Here is a 24376-nt window from a genome sequence, read left to right on the forward strand (position 1 = left end):
AAATAAACAGCAAAGTGCTACTGCGGGTAAAAAAAAATACCACAAGGAGAGTATATAAAATAAAGGTGGCTTTGGATTTTTAGTAAAATATATGTTGATGTTGTTCATATAGTCTCATATTGACCCTACTCTACAAATGTTTATATATTTTGGAGAATATTTTGAATTATGTTTGTTTAATCTATTTAATTTATTTTTATTTTTAAAAAATTATATAGCACTTGATTGTAGGGGGGAAACCCACTTCTAAGCAGTTTACAATAAAATAAAATAAAATGAAACATTAAAATTATTGATGAAAAAAGGTTTAAAAAAGTTTTAAAATACTCAAAGGACATGCAATTTCTACTTGTCTACATGTCTGATAGGCTTGCCTAAACAAAGATGATTTAAGCAGGCACCAAAAAGAATACAGCACAGTGATATCAGTGCCAGATATCAATAGGCAGAGTTTTAAAGCATAGGTGCTGCCACACTAAAAGTTCAGAGCAAGTATGTAGCAGTGCCAGTTCCACTGATTGAAATGGTTGACTAGGCATATATGGGGTAAGGTGATTTCGCAAGGCACCTGTCAGCAATACCAAAAAGCTAAAATGATCAATGTGGGTGCCTAAATGGAAATATTTTATAATTATATCTTGTAAATAACACACAACTGCCATAACACTTCTCCCTGTGTCCTACCAGGATTACTTGAGCACTATGCAGGCTACATTCACTGTACTACCAGTAGTTTTAAATTGCAATGCACTGGCTTTGCTTTTGATTTTATTTGCTAGATTGTTAAGTCTTGCCACACTATGTTTTTGTTTATCCTTCTTTGTTATCCTTCTGCTACAACTCTTGCAGAACAAGTACATGAGAGAAATAGAAACCAGGACAATTTATGTTACATACACAGCAGTCTTGGGGATTGCCAGCTGAAATGATCTAGTTTATGGAGCTAGTTTGAAAAACTTTCCACCAGGGAAACATCTTATGAAAACTAAAGGTTTCGCTGTTTGTTAGATTTGCAAGCATTCATATTTGTGCATTTGCATACATGTTGTAATATGTTTGTTTTTCACATTGGGAAATAAAGCAGATCTCAGATTAGGTGTTTTCCAACATAGATCAGATTGGGTGCCAAATCATATCACCAGTACAGGTATAATTTAGGCCTTGTCCTTGAAAACAGCTCATCTATCAGTTTCTCCCTCACCTCTGCTGAATCCTGCAACTTATTGCTTCTTTTCAAAGGTCTATTTCAGATTCTATATCCCAGTGAAATCAAAACTTGTGATATGGCACATGCACTAATCGGGTTATATAAAGACAGTACCCAGAAGCAAGCTTGTATCAGAGCTGCCTTGGACTGCCAAAATATACATATAGTTAGCTTCTTTTCACATTGTGAGCCAACATTATAATTTAGATCATGTAAATATTCACAGCTTAATTCAAAATTAAAGTAGCCTAGACTTTTGCCTAATTTAGGTAACTTCTAGATATTCCTTAGGTATAGGAAAGTCATAATATTGTCTGTTCCCATTCTGACTTTCAGGAGACATTCTTGTCTTCAGGATATTAATTCCCCATGCAACTGACACCAAGCTCAACAATTCACCTTATTTTCAGAACATTGATCTCTATACTTGAGACTTTGTGCAAGGTTTATCCCAACATAAACTTACCACATGGAAGACTCCTGCTGCTTTAACAGGCTTAAATCCTTTGATGGGCACACAGTGATCTGCATGACCATTACAAAAGCAGCTTCCTTTTACAATAAAATCATAGATTGCATAGTAGGTTAGTTCTGGAGGTTTTGCATTCATGTCATTGCTATGGCAAGGGCAGGATTGTTGCTTAAGCAGCTGCACGCGGAGGTTAGTGATCTTCAACTGTGCCTGAGCTTCAGGACTATAAGGATCATCAGCAGAATTGGGTGGTGACAGAGCTCGGTATATAACCTGGAAATAATACACAAGTCAGAGTAAGTGAATAATAAAGAGAAGTGCCAATTGGAAGTCTTAAAAAATTGTTACATAATAATAATAATAATAATAATAATAATAATAATAATAATAATAATAATAATAATAATTTATTATTTATACCCTGCCCATCTGTCTGGGTTTCCCCAGTCACTCTGGGCGGATTCCAACAGAATATTAAAATACAATAATCTATATTAGGCTACTGGCATCACTTATCAAATGGCCATCTGTTATGGATGCTTTAGTTGAGATTTCTGCGTTGCAGGGGGTTGGACTTGATGACCCTCAGGGTCCCTTCCAACTTTACAATTCTATGAAACTACATCAAGCTCTGGGAGGTTTCCTGGAATTTAACTGACTGAAAAATATATGACTTGACCTCTGGAATTGGCAATGTGAAGATTTTAGAACCTGATTACCCCCCAGGAAAGGCTGCTAGTGCTGTGGAAACACCTGTGAATGAAACAAGGAGTAAACTGTGTCATCAGACTCCAGCTGTATGCTATCCTGTCTATGACGCTGTGGAGTATAATTTCATCACAGAGCAAACGTTTCAGTAGTGATGACTCCACTGTGGAATATTGACAGGTTTGCCTTTTGTTATTTTCTTGTTCTTTGGGCATATTAAAAACCATAGGGCTGTAGATCAGAAAAAAGATAAATCAGTCACCCATTTTAATGTTCTACTAAGCAGTACAGTGCAGATGAGTCTCAAAGTAGTTTTAGTTACTTAAAATATGTTCCAACTATACTAGTTCATTTGACACCTGGCAGTGAAGCTTCAGTGAGATGTCATATCCGACTGGATATACATATACTCTGTACTAAACTTTGGGACGCATCTTGCTTTTGAAACATGGAAATGTTTAATGCTCATGTCATGCGTATTAAAAAGGTCACGCCAAAGCAGTTCTGAAAGTGACAGTCACAGAGGTAATTTAGGAAAGGGGAAAAGTGGCAAAAAGGCATTCAGCAAATATATTTGCTTCTTGTTTTCAGTATGCACAGCCAATGTATTTGGGGCAGGGAGGAGTCAAAATCATTTATACTCTCTTATTAAAGTAGGAGATGTGACTTGTACAGAGCTTTCATAATCTTTTGCCAAAAGCCTTTCCTTTTATTAAGGGTGATGAATTAGTTATTTGAGTATTTGATTCCACCACCTCACTGGACTGTCATTTTTGCATCTTCTGGCTGCCACTGATTCCAGGACCATCATGTCTAAACCCACTGTACTTTTTAGCCAAGCTTCTCTCATGGCCAAAATCTTTCTGCCTTCCAGAACTTCCGGACTTCACTTAGAGATTGGGACAGTCAGGCTGGGGAGGAGTTATAAGGGAACAGAAAAGGTTTTAGAGCATTTACATTTCTGAACTGAATGGAAGCAGTCTGCTTTGTGAACCTTGTGAGCATGCCAAAAGTGGCAGCAGCCAATGGGGCAGAGACAACTGCAACTGGATGTTTTGGTGCCTGTGAGCAAGGCATTAGAAAACATGCAAAATAAGAAATCCTCATTGGATGCATAACGACGTGGTATTCTGTCCATCAAGTATCTATCTGTACGTATATGAAATTGGATACACGTTCCACTGATTGTCAGTATAATAACCTCCCTTTAAAAGGACCATTAAAACTGAAATGGGGAAAGTTCGGCTGGGAAAGGCAGTGAGAGAACAGAGCACATGAGCTGTGTTTGCCATGAGTGCTGAGTCTTTGATGGAGGATCTAAATAATTAGTAACACATTTCAAAAGGCTTTTGTTTCCCTTTCTATAACATGCCAAACCTTTTAAACTTATCCAGGAATAAGGCTGTATCAGGCAGGTATGAACACAAACTCATAGAATCCCAGCGCCACAACTTGTGTACATCTGTAGGTTCTTCTATTTATTCAAATTTAAGTGCCGTACAGCCCTGACCACAATGACTTTTTAGCAGTTTGTGAACATGAGATGCCTTCAGATATGAAAGAAAAATGCTTGGATGCAATCCAAGTTCTAGACATTCATTTCCTTTTCAGTGGATGATGGAAAATGCAGGCTGAGAAAAGTGCAATAAAAAGTAGCACCCTAGCTTCCTTTGATTAAAGATAAACTAAAATGGTATCTTAGATTTCTTTGTTATTTCTGGTTTTGATCAAATTTTCAGGGAAGAGAATGTTGCGAAATGAAATAATTCATTTTGAACATACCAGTGCTTGACATGAATAGTGCATTTACTGTTAAAAGCCAAACAGCACTTGCTGAATAATAACTAGCACTTTTCAAACCTAAAAATATGCAGAATGAAGTAAACTAGTAAAACAAATTGTCTGGAATTGTAAGTTTTATATGCTCATAGTCCATAGAATCTAAAATGTGTACAGGTATGTTCATGAAGCCCTTGGCTGTTCCTTGTTGGTTTTTGAGGACAATACAATACACCTGATTAATGAGTTATGAATTCTCAGGTCAGGTAGTGTGGACAAAAGGAGGGACCACAACAATAATAAAATCCTTTAGTTCAAGCTCTGGGAACCAGTTATCTAAAGTAGCAGCCCCACTAGGACTAGGGCATCCATCTCTTCCAAATCGCTCTGTGGCTCATGTGCATATGTATGCCCATTCATTTTTATTTCATTAAAACAGACCATGGTCTAGTACACTGCTTCATTCTTATTTCCACTCTAGTTTCCTGGGCTATGTTTCAATTTTGTACATGGATAAGGAATATAGTTTACTTCTGACCTCAGTTGGAGCTTTGAACAATCCAGCAAAAACTGGGCAAAAAGTTCACAGTACACATACCTTAAAGACCACCTACTTGCCACAGCCACACGCATTCCTCTTTTCTCTGCACCCAGCTCTACCCATTAATTGCACAGTTTTCCTATAGAAAGTACCCACAATGGCGATGAGCTTTTAACCTTTATTATTCTTATATGAAAAGCTCAAGTGGGAGATTTTATTGGGCCAACTAAGCTCTGTTTATAGTGGGATGTAAAAGTTAAAAGCAATCACTCTCCCAGTAACTGTTATAGAAATCTGCAGCTGGCAATTGCATTGATTTGTAGAACTTGTGATTGGGAAGGGGGTAAAGCATATGTGCCCAAGGGGAGAATTTCCATAATGTAAAAGCTGCAACAGTGGCTGATGCTTTCAACTTTTTTCCAAGAAACTGAACTGGTAGCAATAAAAATATATTATATGTATTAAGAACCAGACTGGTTAAATGTTTTAAAGTAAAATATACATCTCACATTAAGTGAATAAATGTGGAACCTGTCCAAGCTATGCACTTCTACTTCAAAGGGTGTTCTGCCACCATAACTCTGCACACAAATAACAGGCCTAGAACAATACATTTTTACTCACACTTTGTTAAGTCTTAGTGTAGTAAATTACTCAAATTTTCTCTTCCAACACCTACACAACTAGAAACTGTCCTTCATGTCTATAGAAGCAGAAACCTAGGAAATCCTAAAGCATTCTGCTCATCAAGCCAGCAACCTTTAGCCAGAGAACCTGTAGTCAAGACAACTGTACAGTACATGGTAAGTAATTATGGTGGCCATGAGCATGTGTAGAGTGCTTTTCTCACAATACTGAGTAAAACAGAACCAACTCATACTAAGGACACAACAGAAAAGGTTCCAGCCTGACTTCCTGGTTTGTTGAAGCGACAATACCTATTCTAGAAATTCAGCAATGCCACAATAACTTGGACACTTCTTCAAGATGTTGACTATTCAGCTAGACCAAGTTGACTAGATTGTACCATAAAAATTTCTTAGACAAGGGAACAGTCCTACATTAGATATTCCAGCTAAGTCTGTTACCTGCCTTGTCTGTTGCCTGCCAGGCTTTCAATGTGAAATAACAATAAACACTGAGAACATACAGAATATATTTTCCTCACTAATGAGTAGCCACAACGATGTCTCAGCATCTCAGGAGGAAGAGATGGTTTTCCCAGTGAAGTTGTGGTTTTCTGTGGCTAAGAAATGATCACAAGTTAATAGTAACTTTACTAGCCGTAAGAAAGCTCAACTACCATGTTCAATTTCTTTTTTTAATGAATGCAGTTTCACAGAATATTAATCTGCTAGCTAATATTCTACACTTTGACGCTGAATCCACAAACAGATCAAAGAACACAGTCACAGCTATGATTTATAGCTAGCAAGAGTTTGTTTACACCCACTCCAAGTATCCCGTAGAAACACACACACACCATCCATGCGTGACACTACAGATTCCATGCTATATTTACACTTTATGAAAGACAGAGAAGTTCAAAGTATTGACTAAAATCACAAATCACAGTAACTATAAAAGAAGGGAAGCAAGCCCAGGTATCTGACTGTCAATTTGCCAGATGTGCAGAATGTTATATATTTTCCATACTGATATTGAACCCACCATCATAAGAAGTAGCAGCAAAGAACAGGGTGTCTTTGAGCATGTGTAAAGTAGATTTCCCCCACCACTAAGAAATTATTTCACATCTGTGAGTAGGAAGCAGCTTCCCATGTTAGGTTGATCCCCAGTACCTCTATTCGGAGAACTTTAGCACTTGGTACATTCAGTTTATGGGACGCGGGTGGCGCTGTGGGTAAAACCTCAGCGCCTAGGACTTGCCGATCGTATGGTCGGCGGTTCAAATCCCCGCGGCGGGGTGAGCTCCCGTCGTTCAGTCCCAGCTCCTGCCCACCTAGCAGTTCGAAAGCACCCCTAAGTGCAAGTAGATAAATAGGTACCGCTTTATAGCGGGAAGGTAAATGGCATTTCCGTGTGCTGCGCTGGTGCTGGCTCGCCAGAGCAGCTTCGTCACGCTGGCCACGTGACCCAGAAGTGTCTTCGGACAGCGCTGGCTCCCGGCCTCTTAAGCGAGATGAGCACGCAACCCCAGAGTTGGTCACGACTGGCCCGTACGGGCAGGGGTACCTTTACCTTTACCTTTACATTCAGTTTATTATTGCTGTTGCTGTTCATTTGCATAGCAGCATCAGTATGCAAGGTGCTTTACAAGGTGCCAGCATAAAATTAACCTAAAATCATTAAATATTTTGTCAGTTGTTAACTCGCTATGCCCACAACCTCCCAAATGCCAGACAGAACTATTATTAGAAACACCTTTTCTAAGTAAGTAAAATATGTAAAAGGTGCCAGGTGAGTCTCTTCTGGAAAGGAATTGACTAAATTTCAGAAATACTGCTTTGTTCAGTACAGATCCTCTTGGTGGTTCTGCCACCCTCGGAATTTCCGTGGGTGTCAGCCCAGCACAGGGCATTCTCTGTGATAGCTCCTAAGCTATGGAACTATCCCCACAGCAAATTGTTTGTGCTGATTTTAACATTGTATTTTTATATCATAACCCACCCTGTGGGACCTCATGGTGAAGAGCAGGCAAGAAATCCAATAAATAAATAATAAGGTACAGTTGCAGAAAGCACCTTCCTCCAAACAAAACTCTCAAACATTTACATAGCCTTCAGCTAAAATTTATATTTTTTTCTTTGGCCTTTCCAATTTGAAATGTATGATCTTATCACAAATCTACCCTAAACATTTCTGCTAACATAAGTAAAACGATTAGTAATAAAATACTTGAAATCCATCCACCTTAATCAACCTTTTCTTGTTGCAACTATCAAAGATTTATCTGACTTGCTTGGCACATTTTCTCTTAAATGAAATGAAAATACAAGCCTGCATATAGTATGCCTGTAGCACAAATATATTTCTTGGCAGAAGCTGCAAATAATTAACAAGACACAGGAAGTGTATATAGCTTTAAGTCGACCACTATTGCTTACAGTCCTCTTCCACTGTACAGTATCTTTGTCTGGCTATCAGATCAAGTGGTTTCTGAGTGACAAATGTCTTTGTAGTGAAAAGCGTTAACGGTATTCCATCTGCCTTTATATATCATATTTTTCGCTCTATAAGACGCACCAGACCATAAGGTGCACCTAGTTTTTGGAGGAGGAAAACAAGAAGAAGAAAAAATCTGAATCCCAGAAGCCAGAACAGCAAGAGGGATCTGGCTTCTGGGATAGCCTCTGGCTGTCCTGGCTTATGGGATAGCCGCGCGCAGCCTCTTCTGGGCAGTGGGATAAAGGCTCCCCGTGCCTGGAAGAGGCTGTGCGCGGCTAAGGCAGAAGCCAGGAGGGACGCTTCGCTGAAGGGGCGTTGCGCAGCTCTCCCTCTCTCCGCAGCGCCTCTCCTTCCCCAAGGATTCAAACCACCCACCTTCTGATCGGCAAGCCCTAGGGTCTGTGGTTTAACCCACAAAGCCACCCGCGTCCATATGCTTACTATGCTTAATTAATGCATACACAAATACAGTTAAGTGCTTCCTTGACACAAATCTTAGTAGAAAGAGACAAAGTACCCACATTTAAAAGCAAAATCTTCATTTCAAATAGCACTTTAATCATGTGCCTTTCTTTTCAAAGAAATTGTGCTCCATGGGAATAGCAGTAAACACACACTACCCTGAACTATGGGAAAGCCTTTTGGTCCATCAGCAAGAAAGATGATATTTAAATACTCTCCCCTCAGGCAAGTTTCCCCCTTCCCCAAAGATTTATGTCCTTGGATTTGGCATGCCTTCACTACTTGTTGATATATGTCAGACCAACAAAGCTTGAACTTCGTCCCAAAACTAAGCCGAAGAGTGAATGAGCAGGAGAGCGAGTGAGCTGCTTTGCCTTCTTGTTCAGGGGCAAAGTCATTAGAAAAACTGGCTGACTCCCCAGAACATCCCCCACATCTCTGAGCATAGCACACAGCAGCAGAAGCTGGCAAAACAGACATGTAGTAGCCACGGCAGCAGCAAACGTGGCACCTTAAAACCTGATATTTTTTTCAGCAACCCCTTTCATAACCTAGAAGTTCACTTACACAGTGTTTAAATGTTTTTGTACTGCTTTTATTTCATGTATTCTAGCTAGGCACACCCCCTATTTCCTTGTTCCTGTCGCTTGTAAAATACTGTTGCTTTATTGTTCTGGTTTTTCATTTTTAGGAAGATGTTGCTGTGGAGGGGGTTGAGTTGCCTTTTTATAACTCCATTTGTGTGCACAGTTTTGCACTGGGAATCTTCAGATTTTGTCCTGTCCTTGGATTTTTGATGAATGTTTGAGTTGAGAATGGGTACATCATCTACTCTAGTCACATACTTGGATATCAAATAATCACTGCTTCTCTTCCATACACCTACATGGCCCATAAATTCTTGGGGTAGTAACTGTTCCAAGAGTTTTTTTATTTGCAGAAATACAACTGTACTTACTGTAACATTAAACATTCTGTGAAGAAACTCTAGGGGCTGATTTAATAGCACACCCTGGTTTAAAAATCAGTGCTATGCAGGTGATTGGAGAGTAAAGGAATAGAATGTGCAGGGCATTTAAGTGGGAGAATAGATTTCCAACAGTGTGTAAAGGAGAGCTGCGTGTTCTTAGGTAGTAATCATTGGTGTGAGAATGTGGATGTTACAAATGCACAAATGTCCCTATTTTCATATGTGAATTGACAGAAATGCACCAGGGGTCACACCCCTATATTTCAGGACAGTAGGGGCCCTATATAGAACCATAGGAAGGTAGAAATGCATATAAGAACCCTTCAGGTTGAGCCTAGGTAAATAGGCTTGAAAAAGGCACACATACCAGAAGCATGCAGTACTATAGCTAGCCGAAGTGTCAATAGATTAATTCAGGTAACTGGTCAAATAACCTCTTTTACTCAGCAAGTTGCATCAGTATTGCCCATACTAGTTAAGCATTGGTTTTGCAGACCTGGCTGAAAGCTTTCAAAGATCGCACCATGCCCCAGGAACAGCTGTTGGTTCTCGAATATCTCACTATTCCAGTTGGAAGGTCTACATCATATCCAGAAACTTGCAATTGGAATTTCATCAAGAGGGAGGGCAGAGATCTTAATAGCTAGGTGCCCCTGGGCTAAAACAGCAAGTCATTTTGGACTATTTAGAACTTCATTGGATCTTGAAACCTGTACATCATTAAATACCCTTTCAGAACTAGATGAGGTGTTGCAGGAATTTCAGTTTGCGGGTCAACAAGCATCACATATTTTTCCTGAGCCTTGAACTTGTTCCCAAGCAACATGTTTGTGATGAGATGTTGAGCCAAGAGTCTAACATATTGCAGCCATTAAACATTCCAAGGCACTTTCCACGAGAGTAAACCTATTATGCCCCGTGTCTTGAGCATTGGCTGACATCCCAGTCAGTCTGGATATTTTAATTCTGCCTACCTAAGTTTCTCTTGTTTGGTAGCATTATTCTCTTGCTGCTTTTATTTATTTTATTTTTTTGGTAAACTATTCGGCAACATTATAGATTTGTATGTTGCTATCAAAGTCTGATAAGAAAAGAACCAGCATGAGTCTGACCAAATTGCAGGAGGCAGTGGAAGACAGAAGTGCCTGGCGTGCTCTGGTCCATGGGGTCACGAAGAGTCGGACACGACTAAACGACTAGACAACAACAACAACAACAACAAATCAAAGTCTGAAATTGGCTGCCTTTCAGTAAAGTGGGAGTCTATAAATTGGTTAATAAAATAAAGGACTATGATCTGTTCACTACAGAGGTAAATGCATGCCAGAGAATCTACAGACATGCAACAATAGCATCTTTACCACACACAAATGCCAACCCATGCTTTGAGGTTTGCAAAGGAGACCCTGTCAGTAAGACCACTGATGGGTATCACTTGCAGGGCAATGACTCATGGCTGGGCCTTCTCCTTGGTGCTTCCCAAGGTGTGGGACTCACTTCCAGTGGAGGTGTGTCTATCCCCTGCACTGAAGGTTCCCCTTGGTTTTTGACACATGGATGTCAATGGGAATTCCAGCAGCTGGCATTGTTTTGTGTATGCTTGGTTTTAGATGTTTTTAAATTATTGTATGGACTGTATTTTTATGTTCACCATCCCATGGAAGAAAGGCCACTGTGGAGAACAAAATTATTGGAGAGATCTCATGTAGCATAGTGACTATGGATGTTTTGACTCATGAAATTTAAGTCTCTTATATCTATGGCATGGCTGAAATTTAGCATAGCCGAAATCTAGCCTGCTGTACAAGGCAAGAGTCAGAGGTGCCTACTTTTGCATCTGGCCACACCTCTCTCTGGCATATGGCCTCCATTAGGTTGTCCATGATAGAATGCAGCTCTTGGGTAGAAAAAGATTCCACATTCTGTGTACAGTGGTACAGTGGTACCTCAGGTTACAGACGCTTCAGGTTACAGACTCTGCTAACCCAAAAATAGTGCTTCAGGTTAAGAACTTTGCTTCAGGATGAGAACAGAAATCATGCTCTGGCAGCGCAGCAGCAGCAGGAAGCCCCATTAGCTAAAGTGGTGCTTCAGGTTAAGAACAGTTTCAGGTTAAGAACGGACCTCCGGAATGAATTAAGTACTTAACCCGAGGTACCACTGTATAGGACTGCAGCATCAGCCTGTAGCTAAGTATATGCATGTGCAACTGACACTACTACTTTTGCTTCCTGTGTTTAATTTTTGGTTGCAAGCTCCTTGGGGTAGGAATTTGTACTCTGGAAGGCATTATGCACACTAGTGATACTATATAAATAAACAGTAGGTTGGATCCATATTTTGTGAAGCTAAGAGTAGGCCCAGTGAAATCAATGGAACTGATTATGATTTTCTATTTATGTAAGTGGGTCTTCTCTAAACACAACTAAGGCTTAACTTAACTCAGTTTGTCTTCCCTCCCAAATAAAAGCCTCTTCCTCTATTTCTCAAGAACAAAAGACTTTAAAAGAAAATTGCTGGAGGGAATGAAATTAACAAAGCATAAATTTGTTGAAATGTGGTCTCTGACAAGCTTGCACTCAAACAACCTAATTGCTATTATGAAGCAATGATCTCTATACATATCGTGAAATAGCTGGTACATACACCTAAGTGCCTAAGGCTACATCCCTACACCTATTTATGAGCACTGGGCCACAATCAACTTAATGGGACTTATTTCTGGATAGACATGGATAGGATTGCGCTTTTAGTCTGCAGTCCTTTATGTATGGGAGTATGCCCCATAAAGAAGGCTGATCGCCGAAGAATTGATGCTTTTGAATTATGGTGCTGGAGGAGACTCTTGAGAGTCCCATGGACTGCAAGAAGATCAAACCTATCCATTCTGAAGGAAATCAGCCCTGAGTGCTAACTGGAAGGACAGATCATGAAGCTGAGGCTCCAATACTTTGGCCACCTCATGAGAAGAGAAGACTCCCTGGAAAAGACCCTGATGTTGGGAAAGATGGAGGGCACAAGGAGAAGGGGACGATAGAGGACGAGATGGTTGGACAGTGTTCTCGAAGCTACCAGCATGAGTCTGACCAAACTGCGGGAGGCACTGGAAGACAGGAGTGCCTGGCGTGCACTGGTCCATGGGGTCACGAAGAGTCGGACATGACTAAACGACTAAACAACAACAATGCCTCATTGACTCAATGTGACTACTTCAGAGTAGACTCATTTAGGACTGTACTGTTAAGGAGAACATGATATGCATTAATAATTTTTTTGCAGTTATCAAAGGAAAAGATGATATGGCTTCCTTCTTGCTTGGTCTACCCCAGGGGTCAACAACCTAAGGCCCATAGGCCACAAGCAGCCCATGGGGGTCGTTTAATTGGCCCATGGACCCCTTCCACCCACTGCACTGGAAGGAGCGCCAGAAATAGCATTTGCGCATGCATGCATGTGCACATGCACTCCGGCCCACCGCAGCATCTGCAGGACCGTGAACTGGCCCAAGCCACAAAAACTTTGCCAACCCCTGGTCTACCCTTTCCATGAATGAACAGCTTGCTTTGGCTTTTTTACAATCACTGCACCTAAAACATAAAACCAGATAATCTTCCCCTTGAGCTGTGGCCCAGTGGCGTAGCGTGGGGGGTGCCAGGGGGGCCGGCCGCACCGGGCGCAACATCTGGGGGGGTGCGCTCGCTGCCTCCGGAGTCGCTGAAGAGCCTCCGGCGCAGGCTGTAGCAGAGCCCCATGTCTCGCGGAACCGACGAGCTGTGCGCGCGCCCGGGCTGAAGGCGTCCGGCAGGCAGCGGCTCTCAGCCCCGCGCGTCAGGGCCGCGGAGGACACGCCAGGCAGCCCCTCCTCACAGCCCCGCCTCCGCTGCTGCTGCTGCAGCTGCTGGGCCATGTTGCATTTTCCTCGCCTCTCTGCCCCCCTCCTCCTCCGGGCAAGCAGCGTGGTTTGGGCAGCAGCGGCAACTCGCCTCAGATCGGCAGGTTAGGGGTTGGGGGGGCGCAAATTACTTGCCTTGCCCCGGGTGCTGACAACTCACGCTATGCCACTGCTGTGGCCACTCAACTTTTTAATGGCACAAGCAGGAAAATGGCACTTTCAGCACTGGGATCTACAATCAAAAGTGATTCATTCATGTCACTTTATGACTTCACAAGAATACAGGAGATACCTTCAAAAGATCTGGTTCTGCCTCTGTGACTAGTTTAATTCATTCAGATTATGTCTGCATTTTCAATTTCTGCTGCTCTGATGTGACAGGAAACAGAAGGAGGGTTAAGAAGTACTTTATACCTCAAAAATAGGCTGTGAAGCAAGTTCAGATTTCCATTATATGAATGCACCTCTATATCTCTGTGTTATAAGGATCCCCCAACTTAAAGCCTTGGTGTGATCCAGTCATTTCAGGGTTGCTTTACCAACTTGTGCCAAAATGCCAAAATAGGCAAGCTGTTGTAGTATATCAGTAGTATAATTTAGAATGTTACAAATTTCTGCAACTTTGGCAAGCCTTCTGAATGTCCCTGTCAGCAGCAACATGATTCAAGCAATCAACCTTCCCCAAAATATAGTTAACCAATAAGGAACTTTATTGTGCATTCCAGTCATTTCCACACAAAAACTTTACTTGCATAGAACTTGCAAAAGGTGATTAAATAATTATACTCTCTTTTTATCTATGTTTCAGAATGAGGAAAATGTGTTTAGCTATTAATTTTCCTTTGACAGATGGGAAAGATGAAGTCTTTAATTTTTGTATTGCTTGCAGTCTAATAACACTCAAACTTTTAATATGTGCTTAATGCTTTGGTCCCTAATCTCCTTTAATTTATTGCAAAAATAATAAACAGCTACTCTATATCCTAGATATGATTCTCTTTCTTCTTACTTTTATACCTAATGGCCTATGTTTCTGAGCCTTATAACTGTGTAAAGGTATACACACCCATATAACTGTAACCAGGGGAAAGTGGTTCTGCGTTTGGATTTATATGCAGCATAAATACATGCCTTGCTGTTACTGCCTACAACCAACCTTAGTTATTTGTTAAAGTTTTTTTTTATTATCATTATTTTTATTGAAACTGTGATTTAATGCTTATATATTGCCAACACTTTGCTAGACATGAAATGAACACAGTATACCAGTGCATGAGACCATTTTTAGCTGGACAGTTCGTGATAACTGTGCATTTTAAACTGGAATGAATGACTGTTTCCAGATGTCTGAAATTAGGTACTACTATGAGTCTGAGTACGTCCTCCATAACTCAAAACAGCTCAATAACCTCTTGTGTTGTTTAATGTGAGGTACATGTTACTATTGGCAGTTACAAGTAATTGCTTGAATGTAGCTGGCTGTAATAAATTAAATGTGATGTTTGCAAAATCTGCAGTCCTGCCATCTGGTCACCAGAAAGCTTCTGGTACTACTTTGCAAATAAATACAAGTACTGTAGTGTTAAAATGCAGGGTGCTTTAATATGTAATCTGTGTGATCTCCAAGCCCCCTGCACTCAACACTTCCTGAAAACTTGAAATAATGTTGACATCTTAAATGAACATCTTTCTGTAACAGTTTGTGGTGTGGCTTATGCACATTAGGCAGGATGAGGTTTGTCTTAAACATGCTGGGAGATCACAACACTATGTCACCATAGCAATGCCCTTGCACTGGCACAAGTTTGAAGTGGCGGAACAGACACCTGTGGTCACGGAGGAGTGGAAATTAGTCAGAATCCTATGTTCCCTCAGGGCAGGGGTCAGTCCCAACAATGCAAGACTGGCATAATGCTGTGTAGCAAAGGAGAGTGGCATAACTTTAAACACACCAAACAGAGATCCCCAGGTGACTGCCCATGGCTTCCCTCTTTTCCTCCACAGTCACAATGGAGGAAAGGATTTCAACAAAGTCTGGAGCCAGTTATTCTAGAGGACCCAGCAAGTGAGCAAGATTTTTGATAACAAGATGTACAAGTCGGGATTCCATCTCCCATATCCATGAACACATAACTAGGAACACTGAAGTTGGGATTTTTGTGATGGGCAACTTACACAAAGGGAGCACTTTGCCCAAACAATGAGCACCAACAACCAAGGAGAAGCAGTCAATTGACTAAATTTATAAACAAATAATATGTCTAATTCCCAACTTCTCACCATTGTACAGATACTGTATCAGCACCCACCAGATGCCACCACCCAGAGGATCCTGAACTCCACACACGCAACTGGGGCTGCAAGGACAAAGGTAAGCAATAGAGGTGGCTCATCAGGGAGGGGGAGAACATGCTTCAGAGTAGTTCCTTTACACCCCCATTCATAGCACCAAGGAAAAAGAGGTGTGTGTGTGTGTGTGTGTGTGTGTGTGTGTGTCTATTACTCAGAACACCTATAGCCATATACAGTGGTGCCCCGCAAGACGAAATTAATTCGTTCCGCAATTTTTGTCGTCTAGCGAATTTTTCGTCTTGCGAAGCACGAAATCCCATAGGAATGCATTGAAAATCAATTAATGCGTTCCTATGGTCAAAAAAAGTCCAAACAAAGCCAAATTTGGTACAACAACAGTTTATTAACTGCTCTTTAAAGTCACACATACTGTAAAGAGCAGTTCAAAAATTTAAGGGAAAATAAATTAACTTTATAAACAAAACATGTCTTTGTTTTTAGTCAAAGAAAAAAAGTCGCGAGACGTTTTCGTCTTGCGAAGCAAGCCCATAGGGGAAATTCGTCTTGCGAGGCAAATCGCGAACGGAAAAAACTTTCGTCTAGCGAGTTTTTTGTATTGCGAGGCATTCGTCTTGCGGGGCACCACTGTAGTGCTTCCCACTCTCATCCCTTGTGATGATGGGAAACAGTACATTTGTGTAATAACTCTATCCTTACTTAGCAGGTGAGACCTGTATGTATTCCCCTCACAAGGGGCAGGCTGCATTCTCAGAAAGGGTGGCTTCTGTTGGCCACAATCCAAAAATATACTGGACAACATAACACTATATTCTATCTGTATCTATATCCACTGCTTTCCAAACACTTATGGCCCATGACACAGACATTTCTTGCACACAGAAGAAACAGTAACTGTAGACAGCATTAGAAACATAAAAATAATCCTCCTTAATGAGGCCAAAGACCAGCACTTTTTTCCTACAGTGGCCAACCAGATGCCAATGGGAAGCCATATGCAGGACATGAGTTTAATGGTACTACCTTGCTCATGTTCCTCAGCAACTGATATCTAGAAACATGCTGCCTCTGATCTTCGAAGTTGTACACAGTGTCCATTAGTTAGTAGCCTTATCCTCAATGAATTTGTCTAATCTTTTCAAGCCATCCATGGCCATCACTACACCTCATGGTAGTTTAACTATGCACCTTGTGAAGAAACTGTGGTTTCTGAAACTGACTTGGGAAATAAACCATAGTTAATGGTTAACCACAGTTCCCACTTTGGATGGCACAGAATGCTGTGGTTAACTAAAATGCAGGAGTGAAAGCTTCCAAACACCTCCTCTCAGCTGCACAAGAAGGGGGGAGTGTACAAGTCCAAAGATAATTGTGGTTTGTGCGCATCATGCTCAAACTAAATCATGATTTAGTGCTGGAAGGAGGAGCCTGTGGTTCTCAAGATGTTGTTGGACTACAACTCCCATCAGCCCCAGCTAACATAGCCAATGGGCAGGGATGATACAAATTGTAGTCCAACTGCATCTGGAAGGCCACTGGTTTAGTGTGGCATGCAAATATCATGAAAAAACTAAAGTCAAGAGTCAAAATAAATCTAGTGTCAATTTTCAGTTGTTTGTAGTTTTTGATATCTTAATTAACTCACCTCTCCTCCAGTGCAGGGGAAGTGACTGGAGTATCTAGAAGTGCAAATTGCTCCTTTCTTGGTTACATCATCATCCAGCCCAAAGGCTGCTGAGCAGTTAGTGGAAAAATATTTGTAAGGTTTCCATGTTTTCCCAAAATCCTGAGATCGCTCCAAGACCATGGCTGCCGGTCTTGGTGACTTGAACACCATGATTAAGTGAGTGAAATAAAACTCAGTTTCCAAGTTCAGCTGGATCTTCTCCCTGTTCACTCCCTGTGCTGATTGCCACCATGTGTATGGCAGCCGAAAGGGTGAGTCAACCATGGCAGAGGGTGAGTGAGCCAGATGGGCATGCTTGGAGTTGCATTTGCTACACTTAGGCTGCTTGCATATGAAGTCTGCATTCTCACTGTAGGAACAGTAAAACTCTGTGGTGTTGTCCCCACACTTTGTATCTGTCCACAACTTACGCCCGTATCCTAAATTTCCCATTCGAGGATTGCACGCTTTCTCACAGTGGGACCCAGCTTCAACAACACTGCTCAGTCCTATGTAGGAAAAAGTGTGATAATTAAAAACTAAGTTAGCATAAATTATTATCAACCAACTGTACCTAACACATAATTAAAATTCTGACTTTGCAATAAAACAAGAAGGCACAGTTAAATTTTTACTGGACCCACAAAGGATATAAGACCTTAGGCAAGCTTTTATATTCAGAGCCTCAGGACAAAGCAAAGGCACACCTTGTATCTGTATTATAGGGATAATGATACTGGCCTATTTGACAGCACTGCTTTAAGGATTACTGAACTATTTTATGTGAAACACTTTGAACACTTGAAAGGTGCTATATAATGTGCTATTGAGTGTCTGCAAAGGCCTTGGACCAAACTATTCAGTGCAACTATTTAGTGGCTCTTTGTAAACAGAAATATTGAAGAATTGTCCCACCTTCCCCCTGCTCCTCAATAACTTACGGTATTTAGTTCTAGGACCTTAATACTCCATGCCTTAGGCAGTTTGTCTTCAAAAGAGGCTCATAGATGCATGGTGTTATTTTGTAATTGAATAAGCATGGATCATTTAAGAGAAAACACAAGTGAGTAAACATACTGGGAGTAAGGCGCTACCCTACACCAAGCACTCAGACTCTGAATAGTTTAAAAATCATGGAGGTGTAAGAGGCCTTAGCCAAATACATACTTCCCTCAGGAATATATTCACAGGTGGATCTTACCCAGAAGTAGAACAGTTTATTATAAAGGGGCAGCCCAAGGGAATCCTGAGACACAGCACAAGGGAATATGTTCTGGTGGAACATGCAAGACCCAGTGCAAAAGAAGGTGGGATAGACCTAAGGAGAGCTATTATTTAGTATTCACTGAATGCTAAATCTCAGGGTACGTATTTCTTTTATGCCCCTTCTTTGAGATTTGGTTTTTTGTTTTGATGCTATGTATTATGCTATGCTATGTATCTTGTTTTATTTGTTCTTCATATCATTTAAGATTTCATGCTAATGTTCTGTCTTGGTTTCATTCCCATTTCTCAAGGCACTCTTTTTCAGGTTCTCTTTCTGGTTCTTTTATTTCCTCCTTTGATCTTGGTTCAGCTCTCAATACTTGTCACTTTTTAGCCATTCTCCATCAGTTTAATATTGACTATAATTTTAATGCATATCTTCCTACTCCATATATTTTCACTCAATTTTTCAAATTGTTTTCCCCATTGAAGTTCACTTTCTTGAATTAAGCTTCTTCCATGCCTCCTGCTGGGACGCAGGTGGCACTGTGGGTTAAACCAGAGAGCCTAGGACTTGCGGTTCTAGGTCAGAAGGTCAGCGATTTGAATCCCCGCAACGGGGTGAGCTCCCATTGCTCGGTCCCTGCTCCTGCCAACCTAGCAGTTCGAAAGCACGTCAAAGTGCAAGTAGATGCGGTAAATAGGTACCACTCCGGCGGGAAGGTAAACAGTGTGCTGCTCTGGTTCACCAGAAGCGGTTTAGTCATGCTGACCACATGATCCAGAAGCTGTACGCCTGCTCCCTCAGTCTAGCCACTCCACACTTGCACACAAGGGTGCCAACTTGAATAAAATATTTTTTTGGGGGGGGCTATGCCCCGCCTCATATAATTGATCACATGACATGGCGCATGCACACCATTTGAATGGCAATGCTCATCAACTTGTGGGGGTTTCACAAGTTTTGTTGGGAGGGCTGAAGGGACCTCAACGCCTAGGAGTTGGCTCCTATGCTTGCACACTCATTTGCACACTCACACACACACAGCACATAAAGGCACATAGCTGCCGCCCCTATCTGAGCAGATCCATTGATGAGGTTATCATTCCCTCTCCGCTCATCCAATTATCAATCTGATGACCAGATTTGCAATCTGATTTGCATCCTCATTACAGTTCTGAACTACTCTGCCCACTGCCATGTTGTGCCTACTTTTTACAAGAACCTTTTTGCTGTTGTTGCAAAATCCAGTGGTGTCTTTGAGAGCCATAAAAAACATTGCTTGAAGACCAGCAGCCACGCTTGCTCTGTGCTTTTATTCCATTATTCACATCACTACTACTTCTTGTGATATCATCTGCTTATTCTCTAGGCTATACTATGGTTATTTCCTTACTTTTCCTTCTCTTGTAATGTCCTTCTTTCTTGTTTCTATCTTCAGCCTCTATTCTTAAGTCTTCTGCTCTGCTTGTTTATTCTGCTTTTCATTTTGATCATATCACTCTCATTCTTTTGCCCCTCCATTGCCTTTATTTTCTTCAGCATATTTATTTACAGCTTATTTTGGTTTACAACTGTTTACATTCTACTGCTCTGGTATATCTTTCAGCTTTTCTTTTTTTAAATACATACCATCACCGATATTTGCTTCATCCCACTGGTTCCCTCTTCTTCAGATGTTCCTTTTCAATTTATTCTTTTGATCTACAAACCTAAGCTTTTGGGGGTGGGTCTTATTTCCTTTCCTCTTTCAGTTCTTTTTCTTTGGATTCCCTTCCTTGTGACATTACGATGGACCAACTATTTCCTCTATTTGTACATTTGCAGAGGTTTCCCTCCTCTAACTTAATGTGTTGCTTTCATCTTGTGACTCTTGTCCTTTGCAGTATGCGGTGAGCTCATTTGAAATATATGAGACTTCTAAGTAAACATGTTTAGGATCTGGATAATAAAAAAGAGTATTTTTAGGCTACAGAGTAAGCTCAAATGTATAATGCACACTTCTGCCAACAAAAGTAAATAAATACAACTGTAAAAGTCACATAGTAACACTGAGTCCTTTTCAAAGTGCTGTACAAACATTAACTAATCTGCACAGCTCCCCTGAGAAGTAAGGAAGCAAGTATTATTATAATGTGTCTTATCAGCTAGGCCAAGATGGATCGGCTTGATTTACATGCTGGCTGCTAAGATTTTTCAGTCTCATTATGCAATGTAGTCAAGTTACCTGGTGAATGTTTACTGCAGCAATTTTCTCCATTATGCTTCTACTACTGACATGAGAAAAGTGCTTTGAGTTTATTTTTTAAAACAACAACAACAACACTCATGCATATTCATGAATCTGAACAGGTACTATACACTGTGCGTCTGGAATACAACTTAACCTTCTGAGAAACTTGCTGAGCCAAATATCTAGCTCCTGAAGTGGGAAATTACAGTTTGAAAATGTGCTGGATTAGTCTGACAGCTCTGCTTTAATTATACTGAAATCTTCCGAAAATGCTGAATCATCTTCTCATACTATCAGGAAAATATAGTATTTTCCAAGTCTAAATATATTCCCATTTATTTCTGGGTTTCTTTAGTTTCCTAATTGGTGGTGGGTTTCACTGCAGAGGAGTCAAGGAGAAAACTGCATGTGGAGGCAATTTAAGACTAACTTAACACTATTTTCTACGAAATTTTACAATGTTTTGTAAAAAGTAGTCCAAGTAAGAAAATAATAATTAAAGACATAGTTGTGTGACATTTTTCTGTATAGTACTATCTGTCACTAGAACTTTGCAAAATGAAAATAAGCTTAGATACTAGAAAATAAGTATTTTTACACTGTCAACCATGAGATCATTAAAGGCATTTTCTGTCCTGTGCTCTTCGCCTCTCTTTCTCTTAATATTTATAGTTAACTGCACACTACCTCCCAGCCAATGTTAGTACACATGCCACTGAACAAAAATCTGTAGTAATGGACAAGAGCATACAAGGTACGGCATGACTCACCTGTAAAACATTCAGAGCTAAAACATATTGTCAGGGGTTCAGAAGCAGAGACGCAGAGAAGGGTGGAAACAGAGAGCGAGGGGGAGGAAGCCGAAGGGAGAATGAGTGATGATGACGACCCGAGATCTCCAAGCCTAAGCAGTGAGTCAGAGGACTCCCAAAAGGGAGCCCCAGTGAACAGAGCAAGGGGGGGATCCGGGGGGACACCCCAGGAGGAAGGGAACAGAGGAGATTCAGAGAGCAGCAGCTGGAAGTCGGGACCCACGCTCAAGACTGAGAGCAGCAGGGAGGAAGGTAGCCAGGCATCGGGTTCCGGAGGCTGTCAGCAGGAGGGAGGGCACGAGTCAGGGGTGGTCACGCCCTCCTCAGAGAGCGAGGCAACGGTTAAGAGGAAAGTAGAGAGTTGGGCGCGCGCGCCAAGTTCAAATGCAGCGGAAGCTGGAGCAGTAAGCAGCCCGGAGAGTGAGCCAGGTCCTAAAGCCCGCCGCAAGGAGGCAGAAGGATCAGGGGGGTCAGCGTCAGAGGAGAGTAGAAGGGAGGAGGCCCAGGGGGGCAGAAGGACCCAGAGACGTAGGGAGAGGCGAAGGAGGTGGAGCAAGGCTAGGGTATTAAGCTGGTGTGCAAGAGGCGGGGACTCAGACGGGTCTTCGCCGACCTAGAGCAGAAGGTGTAGAGCTGCACGCTGCAGTTCGGAAATGAAACCTGTAACTCAATAAAGACTCTTTTAAAGTGGACGCTGTGTGGCGTGGTCCTATGTGAGCTGGGACCTGGTAGCAGCTCTGACAGTAAGACCCGTCTCCTCAAAGCTTCAGAAACCTGAAACCTCGCAGCGGGAGCAGAAGCCGCTAGGGGAGGAAGAGGGGTGTCTGTAAGCGAGCTCACAAAGGTTAGCAAGATGACGGAAGAACAGAGGATCTCCGCGCTGCAAGAGGCAGTGACCCAGTTGTCCTCAGAGGTATTGGCTTCCAAGAAACGGGAGGAGGAGACTACAGCCGCCTACAGAGACCTACACGCCAGGTTTGAAATGCTTGTTAAGCAAGGGCAACCGGGACCCAGACCGGAGGGCGTGGGATTGGCACGGAGAGCAGGAGGGCTTGTGGCTCACTTCGATGGGACTTTGCAACAGTACCCTAATTTTAGAGCAGACGTAATGTGCGCACTGCAACTGCTGGCAAAAGACTTTAGAGATGAGGAAGAGAAGGTGGGGTTCATATTGTCCCATTTGCATGGGGATGCCAAAGCCTGGCTGCGCAATTTGTGGAGGGATAAAGATCCGGCGCTTCAGAATGCAGATGCCTTTATCAAAGCGATGGATGCGTGTTTTTTGTCTACTATTGATGTGGATCTTGCCAGACGGGAGATTCATGGACTAAAACAAGGGAGGGCGAGCGTCCGGCAGTATCACGCCCGATTTTTTGCGCTGGTCAGTGCTTTAGAATGGGATCGGGATTCGCCCCCTGTCAGAGACCTCTTCTGGGAGGGTCTAAGTTCTGCGGTTAAGGATGAAATTGCAAGGGGGGAGAGGCCCCGAAGCACGCAGGAGGTGGTCCAAAGGGCGCTGACTGTGGGGGTGAGGCTGGAAGAACGTCCATGGTGCAGAGATGAAGGACGTGGAGGGCGCGAAGCAGCGAGAAGTTTCTCTTTCGTTCCGAGGGAAGCAGCGCGTGCGCAATCCACACCTCCGCCAGGAGGGGGAGGGGAACCGATGGAGGTTGGAGGTGCAAGGGCTCAGTCAGCAGCCAGAGCCCTAGCACCGGCAGCAGTGAAAGCGAAGCCTCCTAGAGGGAACAGGAAGTGTTACATCTGCGAGGATCCAGGCCATTTGGCGAAGGAGTGTCCCCGGAGGCTCCACAAGCACACTGCAGCCTCAGCAATGGTGACTGCAGCAACGCAGCAAGGAGAACCACAGCAGGGAAACGACGATGTCTGGCTGGAGACGGAGGCACTGGGGCCCAGCCAGACGCATCTGTGAAGCAGTCCCCAGCAATCTTGCAACCCACGGATCCCCTCCCACCCAAACCAGTAGTGCAGCTCACAGCATCTCTCCAGCTACCCGACGGCGTCACTATCGAAGTGCCGCTTTCTGTGGATTCTGGAAGCAACGCAGACTTTATAGCGCAGAGCTTTGTGGAGCAGCACGCTATACAGCTATTGCCTGCCACTCTGCCCCTGCAAGTCGTCACAGTGGATGGCAGAGAGTTGCTAGGGGGGCAGGTGGTGAAGCAGACGCCACCGATGGTGATGCGCCTTGGCAACCACAGGGAAGTCATCAGTTTTAATGTCACCCAACTGTCGGACACGCCCATTGTGTTGGGCATGAGTTGGCTGGACAGGCACAGTCCGACACTGGCTTGGTACCAGAGACAACTGATCTTCGGCTCCTCTTATTGCGCAGAACACTGCATCCTGCCCCGACGGGAGGGAGAGGAGGAGGAATCACAACTGCAGTTGGGAACGTTGCAAGCGGTCCCCCACAAATACGCGAGCTTTTTGGAGGTCTTCTGCGAGAAGGAGGCGGACAAGCTACCCCCTCACCGGCCATATGACTGCAGGATTGACCTCCTACCGGGGGCGACGCTGCCGAAGGGGCGGCTATACTCCATGTCTGAAGATGAAATGCAGGAACTCAAACAGTTCATCGAGCATAATCTGGAGCGTGGCTTCATCAGAGAGTCCAAGGCAGTGGGGGGCAGTCCCGTTTTCTTCGTGAAAAAGAAAGACACGCCCCAAAAAAGACTAGTTGTGGACTACCGCCTTTTGAACCAGATGACCAAACCGTCTGATTACCCCATGCCCAGGATTGACGACCTCCTCGCGACGGTGCGCAAGGGACGCGTGTTCACCAAGTTGGACCTGCGAGGGGCGTACAATCTCATCCGCATGCGGGAGGGCGATGAGTGGAAGACGGCCATGTTCACACCGCTGGGCACCTACGAATACAGAGTTATGCCCTTTGGATTACAAAATGGCTCTCACTGTTTTCAAGCTTTTATGCATCACGTGTTGGAGGGACTCCTCTACAAGACATGC

The 24376-nt window shown here is 42.7% G+C and overlaps 1 protein-coding gene and 1 long non-coding RNA gene across 3 annotated transcripts in view; one reads left to right on the forward strand and one right to left on the reverse strand.

Annotated features, from left to right (window-relative positions):
• Window positions 1–24376, reverse strand: part of NTN4 (netrin 4) — a 42917-nt gene that overhangs the window by 12450 nt on the left and 6091 nt on the right. For both annotated transcript variants that reach the window (XM_082240775.1, XM_082240774.1), the window contains exons 2-3: window positions 17116–17645; window positions 1674–1952 (exon numbers count right to left, since the gene is read on the reverse strand). In XM_082240775.1, coding sequence (XP_082096901.1) covers window positions 1674–1952; window positions 17116–17645 — 809 coding nt within the window. The remainder of the gene's footprint in view (window positions 1–1673; window positions 1953–17115; window positions 17646–24376) is intronic.
• Window positions 5377–24376, forward strand: part of LOC309542189 — a 40178-nt gene continuing 21178 nt past the window's right edge. The window contains exons 1-2 of the long non-coding RNA XR_014224136.1: window positions 5377–5510; window positions 15451–15531. This is a non-coding gene — a long non-coding RNA (uncharacterized lncRNA). The remainder of the gene's footprint in view (window positions 5511–15450; window positions 15532–24376) is intronic.

Source organism: Podarcis vaucheri (genome assembly GCF_965113315.1).
Source record: "Podarcis vaucheri genome assembly, chromosome: 10".
NCBI lineage: Eukaryota > Metazoa > Chordata > Lepidosauria > Squamata > Lacertidae > Podarcis > Podarcis vaucheri.